The sequence below is a fragment of the Lepus europaeus genome, chromosome 1 (genome assembly GCF_033115175.1).
Source record: "Lepus europaeus isolate LE1 chromosome 1, mLepTim1.pri, whole genome shotgun sequence".
NCBI lineage: Eukaryota > Metazoa > Chordata > Mammalia > Lagomorpha > Leporidae > Lepus > Lepus europaeus.
In genome coordinates this window covers 3,988,097-3,998,824 of record NC_084827.1, presented here as the reverse complement: position 1 = coordinate 3,998,824, position 10,728 = coordinate 3,988,097, and the positions used below count along the sequence as shown (strand labels likewise).

The 10,728-nt window shown below is 43.1% G+C and overlaps 1 protein-coding gene across 1 annotated transcript; it reads left to right on the top strand.

Moving 5' to 3' along the window:
- The first annotated feature begins 5,743 nt into the window (after window positions 1–5,743).
- LOC133764006 (serine protease 1) lies at window positions 5,744–10,438 on the top strand. Its single transcript, XM_062197665.1, has 5 exons — window positions 5,744–5,783; window positions 7,943–8,111; window positions 8,810–9,063; window positions 9,623–9,759; window positions 10,289–10,438. The coding sequence occupies exons 1-5, from the start codon at window positions 5,744–5,746 to the stop codon at window positions 10,436–10,438; spliced, it is 750 nt and encodes a 249-aa protein (XP_062053649.1).
- The last annotated feature ends 290 nt before the right edge of the window (window positions 10,439–10,728 follow it).

Genomic DNA, 10,728 nt, shown 5'->3' with positions numbered 1-10,728 from the left:
TACCTATATCTTGCAAAAATTCTGTGTTTCTAACTGTCACTTTTACACAATGCTATGGATCTCAGGTTAGAGGTCACTGGGGCAGAGAAGATCTTTCTTTCTTTTTTTCTCTAAAACAAAAAAAGATTTCTTTATTCATTTGAAAGTCAGAGTTACACAGTGAGAGAAGGACAGGCAGAGAGAGAGAGATCTTCCATCTGCTGGTTCACACCTTAATTTGCCGAAACAGCCGTATCTATGTCAATCTGAAGCCAGGAACCAGGAGCTTCCTCCAGGTTTCCCACACAGGTGCAGGGGCCCAAGGGATTGGGCCATCTTCTACTGCTTTCCCAGGCCATAGCAGAGAGCTGGATTGGAAGTGAAGCAGCTGGGACTGGAACCGGCGCCCATATAGAGTGCCAGCATTGCAAGTGGCGATTTTACCTGCTACGCCACAGTGCCAGCCCTGAGAAGATTTTTCTTCCCTCTGAGAAATTTGCCTCTGCCTGGGCTGCTACCACCAGTCCATCAGCAATGCCCTCATCAGAGTAGCACGAGCGGCCACCCTCATTGCCTTTTAACCTGTACAACTGGGAACTACAGTGATAACTTGCTCTGTAGCACCACAAAATCAGTTTGTACTTGTTAATATGAAAAGTAAACTTTTTTAAGTGATAAAGACTGAAGAACAGCAAAGTCTACCAAAGAACATGAAAATCTTCCTTTGAAATGGTAGTGGCCTTTACACATCTCTTCTCAGACCATGACTTCTTGCTGCCACCCAAAAGGGGTACATCTGTGGTTACAAAGTTCTTGGCTACATTGAACAATGATGTTCTCCTTGGTAATGTCATCTGGGGACTTATGGCATGATTCTGTGTTTTCTAGCAGAGTAGTGCTTTATATTTGAGAATAACTACATCCCTGTGACAACCCTTCTCCATGCCGTGGTCTCTTTAGCTATCTCTGTCTCTCACCAATCAGCATTTTCAGCTATAGACAATGTCCACTTTGAACAGTCTATTTAAATTCCAGTAGCTGGAGTAGACCTTCTCCATAGGACTCAGACATGAGCAGTGGAAGCAACAGGCATTCAGTTGCATGTTATTTAAGCTCTTTCTTGGCATGACAACAGAGCAGTTCTTAGAAAGGTAATGGCACCTGCAGAGCCTAACATATTTAACAATCCAGCACTTCACGGAAAATTCTTGCTGATCTTTGTGAACAATCTTACAGATACTCTTAGGTATCTGCAGTAGAAATGCCCCCACAATGATGCCTTCCCTGAGTAAGATCCTCAAGGAAACTTAGAGACAACTTCTGGGGTTGCCTCTTCTACAAAAGAGTGCTCTATGTAGTAGCACTGATTTTCTATATGTGACGAAGATTAGAAATGCAGTGAAACATAAATTCTCCTGTTAGCATCAAGGTTATTTCAGACGCATATGCCTTGTACTTTGTTTTCTTTTGCACTTCTGTTGCCCTGATTACATGCATCCTTTTTTTTTTTTTTACACTGTTTCTTAGTGATTTTCTTTTCCAGGAAAGGATTGTATTTGAAACATTTCTTACAGACTGGGGCAGTTGGAGACTTGCATGGCCACACTGACATGGAATGTATCAGCCTGGAAAGTGGATGGAGAAGCTAAATGGGAAGAAAAACAGAGTCCACGGGGGACAAGAGTAGGGAATCACCTCCAGACGCTGGTGCTTCTGATTCCTGCCAATGTAAATGCCAGTGTATTTGCTGGAGTCCTGTCAGCCCCCAGTATCAGCACAGATTTAAAGAGCTCTACAAGGCCGCTACGCCAAGTGCCTGGGAAAGACAGGTGACAAATACAGATTCATTGGGAAAAGAAGTGTAATCCCAACACACTCTGTTGGGAAAAACCAGGATGGACATTCCCCAAAGCTAATGGCTGCTGTCACTGGAGGAGCCTGGAGGAGACCCCCACTTGCTGTAGCGTGTTCTGGGATCATTGTAAAAGAGAATTCACTTGTATCATTGAGAACAGAAGTTCTGCACAGGTAAAGTGCAGACAGAATACTTCAATCCAACCCAAGTCTCCAGGGTCAAGCTTCTCAGAGTGATGCACAGGATCTTGTAAGCACAGGATACCTCACAAGTCCAAGCTCCTACACAATATTGAAGAGATGTGTTTCTGAGATTAATTCACCCAGTTAACATGAATGCCAAACATGCATAGAGATACACAGATTTACCTCATACTCCTCATACTGATCTCCGTGTTACCCAACATCTTCAAGAGGGCACACTTCTCATCACGTTCACTCAACAACCTAAAATTCTCTGCTGCATACCGCCTCCACTCACAGCAGCCACCACAGTCCCCACTATCACTGGCTCTGTATTTTTCCAGCTCTCTCCCTAGCAACTGGTCTCCCACATCCTGGTATGTGCATCACTATGGTCTTCAACGTGATTTCACATAGTTTGGAGAGGACTGGTTTGCATTTGCAAAGCGTGCTCAGTTTAACATGCATTCGACAAAAAGTTCCCTTCAAGGACATGTCAATGAGGGACATTTTGGGATTTGATTGTTGTGTTTAGTCCCTGCTTATACTCCTGTGGAAGTGTGGTCTTCCTACTTTCTACTTATTGAGTATTATGGTTGGTGGTGAATTAAGCCTGTGAATACGGAGTGGATTAAAATTATATCTTTGCAAAAACTGATGGAAGGAAAAGATGGGAGAGTAGGAGGGAGGGGATCAGGGTGAGGGAGGGAAGTGTGATTGTATTCTTAGAGCTGCATTGTAGAATGCATGAAATCTATTCTCTTTCCATTAATAAAATAAATTAAGAATATACAGTTTTTATATGTGCATTTTCAATTAAATTGAAAGTAAGATTGCAAGATGCATATGCTAACTAAAGTCATAAAATACAAAAAAGAGAATATGAGAAATAGATAGCTACTTAAAATCAAATGACATTACAGACACAGTGCCAAATTGTTTATGTACAAAACCATGTAAGAGCTGGGTGGGTGCTAAGCCAATACGGGTGATGCCTACATTCCATATAAGAGGACCGGGGATCAAGTCCCACCTTTGTTTCCGACCCCGCTCTGAGCTAATGTGTCTGGAAGGCAGCAGGTGATGGTCAAGCACTTGAGTTTGCTGCCACCCCCATAGAGACATGGATGGAATTCTTATCCCCTAGTTTTGCCTGGCCTTGCCCCAGGGCTCTTGTAGGCATTTGTGGAATGAACCAGAAATTGGAAGATCTCTCTCTTCTGTCACTCTGATTTTCAAACACATAAGTAATAACTTTTTCGAAATGGGAGAGTAGAATGAAGAAAAAAGTGTGGGAGTATCACTTGGCATTTTTCCCCACTAGCCCAAGTTCCTTTAAGGGATTAAAAACCATAACACTAGCCAGACAAGATATTTTTGGAGGATGGTAGGATTGCCATTGATACTGGATAGGCATCCCTACCCACACCCCTCTTCATCTAAAAACCCTTGCTCACTCACTCCTGGAAGAGAGAGTGCAAGTCACAAAGCCCAGATAAGAGCACCAGAGGGAGCATCCTATGACATACCAGTGCTTGGGCCAATACTGTAAAAGTTCTGTTCTAAGGTGTTGCATTCTCAAACAGGCCAAGATCTCTGATAAGGCTCTGTGGAAGTTCTAGTTCATGTAGTCCCAGACAGCTTTCAACACCTTGTAGATGGAGGTGTTAGCAATGGAAAATAATTGAACAGATTGATAAGACTCTTCCTTCCTCATTCTGGGCACTGCTTTACCCTTACTCCCTATGACTTCCTAATTTCTAGGAATCAATGAATGGCAGAATCCTGCCTTGGCAGGGGGAGTATTCTCTTGGAGGTCATTTGAGTGCCTATGTTGTCCCAAAGCTCAAGGCACTTTCTCATGGCTATAGTCTTGGAAGCAAAACCTCTCTGCCCTCTTACTCCGTCTAGCTGCAGTTCTTGACTGGGGATGATTTTGTCACCCAAATGACACTTGGTAATATCTGGGGACACTTTTGATCATCACAATTAGAGGAAAGGGTAGAGTCATTTGCATCTAGAGCTAAAGGAAGATGAAAAACATCCTACAACACGTGGGACAGTTCCCCAGGGGCCCAAAATGTCAATAGCACCAAGGTTCAGAAACTCTGCCTTGATAGCAGTCAAATCTCAAATGTAAAAGAAATAGAAACTACTTCCTGATGGTAATTTGCTTAAGCAGAAATTACATTCTACCAGATCAATGTGTATTTATTGTGTAGACGTAAGTCCTGGCTGCTCTGCTGCTAGCTAGAGGTTACTAATCATCGAGAATCATTTACTCGGGTGTTTCTCTTGTACCCACTGAATTCTGGCAATTCCTGCCCAGGATCCCATTTCTTGTTTTTCCAGGATCCCATAAATTCTGCGAAGTTGACTCTTAGCTTGGAAGAACTCAGACTGCTGTCCCTGTCCACATTTATGGCATCACAGCTGAGGGCATAGACCTTGAATTGATCACTTTGTAGCCACCAGCATTGGAGAATGAACAGTTGACTTCTCTCACCTTTCCCTCTTCACATTCTAAATGATGAAAACTGTGGCACAGAAGTTATAGTGCTGTTTTTGAGAACTGAACGAGTTGATGCAAGCAGAGCCCTTCCATGGTGTCTGCCACATGCTAAGCACTCTGTAAATTCAGTTGTGTGATCGCTGGCCAAGAATTCTACGGTGTCTCCGAGTCTAGAATCTGGTGACCTACGGAAGTGATGCTTAGTGGTGAAGAGCATGGACTCTGAGGTTGGGTTGGGATCCTGATTCCACCATGTGCTTGTGATGTACTAGCGATGCTTCAGTTTTCTCATCTGTACAGTGGAGATCATGATTGTATCTTATGTGGTTGCTATGGTGATTGCTAAATTAAGATAGGTAAGGAACCTAGGATACAGTGTCCCCGCTGCACGTTGAAAGAAGGGGGTATGTTCCAAGATCCCATGGGATTGCCTGAAACCATGTGTAATACAAAACACTGTATCTAAGACTTTTTCCTATAAGTACATACTTATGATAAAGTTTAACTTACCAAACCTATACTGTACTAAATGTTATTTGAAACTTGCAAACTGGATATTCTCGAACTGTGATTGATCATGGGTGAAATTATTGAAAGCAAAATAAATCACAGATAAGGGGAAATTTCTGAATCTTTGACACAAGGTGAGTTCTAGATAAATTTTATTGCAGTTCCTTTACTTTTCTCTTTTTGTCTATTATAATTTTAAATATAAGATTTTTTTTCTGGGGGCAACAAAGCATTTGTACTAACAATGGAAAGTTAACACGCATGTACTAGACCAGAATCACAGGACAAAGTATATAATTGGAAAAGAACAAATGTCAAACCTCCAGGGTCAGGGTTCACCAGGAGAGTCCTTAGAATAGAAGGTCACAGTGGAGATAACCAAGCACTTGAGATCTCTATCTGGGAATCAGGACACCTGTAGCTTTCCTTATTCCTACTTTCTTGCTATGGCAAACAGTTCCCACCAGCTGGTTTGTTACCTCCATTCCCATAACCTTCTGGAAAAGTAGACACATGTTGATGTTTAAATTTGAGATTGGATTATTTTCCATCTGTTAAAGAATTGAATTCTAAATTTAGAATTACGTGTTTCCAGTGAAGTCACTCTCAACCCGTTTAGGCCTTGGTGCCCTGATAGGCTGGAAGTATAAATACCTGCAGACCAAAGCTGGAGTCTATCCCCCTGTCTAGGTCCAGTAAGCAACCATGAAGACCTTCCTCTTCCTTGCTTTCCTGGGAGCTGCTGGTGAGTCCCTTACAATTTATCTTTGATGGATTTTAGCTGCATCTCTAACACAGGAATCAGTAAAATGTCTATCATATATGTAAGAATGCCCTGAGAGATAATAATGAATGCTGCGGCCGGCGCCGTGGTTTAACAGGCTAATCCTCTGCCTTGCGGTGCCGGCACACCGGGTTCTAGTCCCAGTTGCGGCACCGGATTCTATCCCGGTTGCCCCTCTTCCAGGCCAGCTCTCTGCTATGGCCCAGGAAGGCAGTGGAGGATGGCACAAGTCCTTGGCCCTGCACCCAAATGGGAGACCAGGAGAAGCACCTGGCTCCTGGCTTCGGATCAGCACAATGCACCGGCCGCAGCGGCCATTGGAGGGTGAACCAATGGCAAAAAGGAAGAACTTTCTCTCTGTCTCTCTCTCTCACTATCCACTCTGCCTGTCAAAATAATAATAATAATAATAATAATAATGAATGCTGCATATAGTCTTTGTCCTCAAGAAGTTTAAAGTACTGAAACAGTAGTGTATAGCCTATACGTTTAAAGATACTTAAAAATCTCATTTGTTGGAAGAAATTCTTGGTGAGCAGATATGCTTAGAGTAGAAGATATGAAGAGGCAGAACTTGCTCTGGTGGAGTCTATGGAGAAGAGAGAAAAGGAAAGGGTAGTCCATATTAAGGGGGTGCTTGTCTTAAAGATTCCAAGAATTTGGAATTAATAATTGAAACTAATCTTGTGCTCCTTGAGGAGGCTGTTATGAGCATCAAAGCCAGACACTGGTATAGTAAAGGGAAGATTATTTAGAACCTAGAGGTCTTAACAAGACAGGATCCTTTATATGTTACAGGTAAAATATCTAGGATGAGTTTTTAAACATTTATTTATTTTTATTTATTTGAAAACGAGAAGGAGAGGGATAGGGAGAGGGAGAAGAAGAGGGAGAGAGAGAGAGAAAGAGAGAGAGAGAGAGAGAGAGAGAGAGAGAGAGAGAGAGAGAAATTTCCCATCTGCTGGTTCACTCCCCAAATGCCTGCAAACAGCCAGAGCTGGGCCAGGCTGAAGCCAGGAGCCCAGAATTCAATCCAGGTCTCCCACATAGGTGGAAGGGGCCCTATTGCTTCAGCCATCACTGCATGCATTAGTGGATACTAGGATCAGGAGCAGAGAAGGACTCAAACCCAGGCATTCTAATAAGGGATGAAGATGTCCCAAGCAACATTTTAACCACTGCAGCAAATACCTGCCCCTGGGGTAGGCTTCATGACATCTCGGCCATGAAGTCCTTCTTATACAAAGCAACATGTCTTCAATGATGAAAAAATTGAAAAAATGCCTACTTCTATTGATACTACTGAATTTTATAATATTAAAATCGTTAATAATAAGATTTCCCAGATTGGCCAGAAACAGATTCAACATAGCTATCCATGTGTTTAGAAATTTCCTTCTTAATATCATTTTTAAATGCTTGATTATAGGGTTCATATAAAACTTTTGGAGTTGTGGGAAATCCTGATAAATCAGTGGCCTACACTTTACCATGCTGAACAAATTGATAAACATCCGAAAGATAATTGAGCTAAGTGTAAATTTTGGAGAAGGAATTCTTAAAATTCTCTGTAAAATGATTTAGAGAAAATTATAGGCTAGTCAAAGAGAGAATCTGAGGGAATAAAGGAGTTAAATTCTCATTTCTCTCCTGGCTAGAACATTCTTGGGTGGCATCTAAAAGCTTCCTTTCTGTCACTTCTTGGGACTATCTAGAACATTCCAACACCCATCCAACTACCACAAATACAACTATGACTACTGCAAAGCTTTATACACAATTGTAAGGCTGGTCTTCCTTGTATTCTCAGTTAGTAGTGCTCCGATCTTTGTGAGTTTGTGAACACGTATGTTTGCATGTGTGTTTCTGAATTGATACATAAACAAACAACATAATTGTCAAATTTAACGCATAAATCAAAAATCAAATACTTACAATAATACAAGTGCCTAAAACGTGTTGAAAAATGGACTTTCCAATAATTATCTCAAAACTACCATTCCTTGATTATGCAAGAAAAGAGAAGTTGTACTTTTCATGCTGATCTGAAAGAAGTGGTGAAGTAGAAGTTGCAAGATGGATTTATCCAACAGATAATTCTCTCAACTCTTCCTTGTCAGTTGCTTTCCCCACCAGCAGTGATGACGATGATGATAAGATCGTAGGTGGCTACACCTGTCAGGCGAATTCCGTCCCCTACCAGGTGTCTCTGAACTCTGGCTACCACTTCTGTGGGGGCTCCCTCATCAACAGCCAGTGGGTGGTGTCTGCAGCTCATTGTTACAAGTCGTAAGTAATCAATACTCACATTCCTAAGCTGCTTCTCTATCTTTCCCAGAGCTCTCTGTAGGGCCAGCTAGAGAGTTGTCCTTTGGGAGAGAGGCCTTCAGTCATTGTGTGAGGTATTGAGGGACATGAGCACAGAGGGTACCCTTAGAATTCTGTGATATCTTCCCAAATGATGGTACTAAGACATGGAGGGAAGTAATGAGTGAGAAAGTCTCCTTAGAAAGGGTCTAAGAACATGAATCAAGACGTAGCCCTAATCATCATAGCTCAACCACAGAAAATGGCTGTAGAGATAACAAAAATGCATCAAGTTTCCAGTAGATTACAAACAGTATGATTCACTCTTCTCCCTTGGTTTTCTGCCATATTGCTTACTCCTGTCTCCTCTCACTCTGATAATCAGTGACCCTATCAAGAGGAGAAATGGCAGGTGTTGACAAAGTTCTACCAACTCCCCTCTCATCCCCAGTTGTTTTCCGGGAGCTTAGTTCCCATTCTTGTTTCTGACTACTCCAATAAATTGGTGGGCCATGATTCTGTACTTATAGCGACACTCCCCTAAGGCAGACTCCACCTGCACCTCAAGAGTGTAAGTCAATGTCTGAAGAGGGCAATGTTTATCTACATGACTGGAAGGTCAGGGGAAGGAGAAGCAGCTCAAGCTGAACACTGAATAAACATTTAATCCTTTAATTCAGCCAAATCCAGGTGCGTCTGGGAGAACACAACATTAAGGTCAGTGAGGGCAGTGAGCAATTCATCAGCTCTTCCAAGGTCATCCGCCATCCCAGCTACAGTTCATCCACACTAAATAATGACATCATGCTGATTAAACTGAAGTCAGCCGCCTCCCTCAACTCCAAAGTGGCCGCAGTCTCTCTGCCAAGTTCCTGTGCGTCTGCTGGTACTCAGTGCCTTGTGTCTGGCTGGGGCAACACCCTGAGCAGTGGCAGTAAGTATCTCCTGGGACAGAAATGCTGAGTCTGAATACTGGGAGAGAAAGGCATGCTAAGGGTCAAAGTCTCACTCAAGTGGGAGCCCCAGAGGCCAGTTTAGGGACTTAGAGAGTCTTGGAGGATATCTAAATCTAAATCTAATCTAAATCAGGAAGTTTCCATTGCTGATAGTACGCATAAAACCCCCAACCTGAACCATGATAAAGATATGGAGGCATGATGAGTGTTGGGAAAAAACTAAGGAGGTAGGTAGAACAGAGGCCAAGGAATATGTCACTCCCAGAGTACATCCCTAAATGGGAAATGACATCTCTTAGGCTAGAAATCTATGGCAAGTGATGCAAGTGTCAAAGAAAGAACAACTTGTTTATGAGATCCACTTGGAAAGAGTTCTGTAACCACTGGAAAGTGTTCTAGGTTGCTACCCAAACTGGAAGCTTTTGGAAAATTGAGAGAAAGAGTGGGAATATTGGGTAAAGGACAGAAATATTGAGGAGTGTATTTCCAAGAGCCTTGTGGCTAATTGTTTTCTGTTGTCACTCTTGCACTCGACAGCCAACAACCCTGATCTCCTGCAGTGTCTGAAGGCTCCCATCCTCTCTGATTCCTCCTGCCGCAGTTCCTACCCAAACCAGATCACTAGCAACATGTTCTGCTTGGGCTTCCTGGAGGGCGGAAAGGACTCTTGCCAGGTGAGTTTCTTTCTGTGCCTCCATCCACTCAGTCTTGCTCTTCTCCACTGTGTTTTCCCTTTTCTGAAACACAGAGATAATAAAACTATCACTGGACTGATGGTAAATGGCTGAGAGGCAAGGGACAGCTTTGGGACAAATCTTGAATTTTCTTTTTGTGATATTGGTAGCTGGGGTCAATTGTAAAGAGAGACACAAATAATGCTGTGCAGATTGTATGTCCAGACACCCTCTAAGGAGGGAGATTGTGGAAGAGAACCCTTTTACAAAGAGCTAGTTAGGAAGCACCTGCATTGTCTTGGATTCGCTCCTCTTGGTCTCCCTGGTACCTAAGGAAAGAGAAGGGACTAGAAGCAGGGTAGCAGGGCTATGGATATGGTAAGGAGACTGCAGGCTTGATTTCCAAGGACAAAGAAGGCGTCCCATGGAGAATAAGCAGCTGAGAAAATGGCCCCGGCACAGGAAAGAGCACCTGCATCTCATCTCTTGTTGATGAACAAGAGCCCTGACTGTCTCCTCTCTTGCACAGGGTGACTCTGGTGGCCCCGTGGTCTGCAACGGAGCCCTCCAGGGCATTGTGTCCTGGGGCTATGGCTGTGCCCAGAAGAACAAGCCTGGAGTCTACACCAAGGTCTGCAACTACGTGAGCTGGATTAAGCAGACCATTGCTGCCAACTAAAACCCCCTTTTTTCTCCACAACCCACCCCATTCGTCAACTTTCCTTTTATGCCTGGAAACAGTAACTAAATAAAAACCTTTGTCCTGCACCACATATGTCCAAGAATGGTCTTTGCTTAGCGTTGGTGAACTTTCTTTTGAACGAGCTTCTGAGTAAGAAGGTAGACAGGGGGGTGGAAGTTGTGCCACAGTGGAGTAAGCCACTTCTTGTGACATCTAGCACTGGTTCGAGTTCTAGCTCCTTCACTTCCAACCCAGCTCCCTACTAATGTGCCTGGAAGGGCAATGGA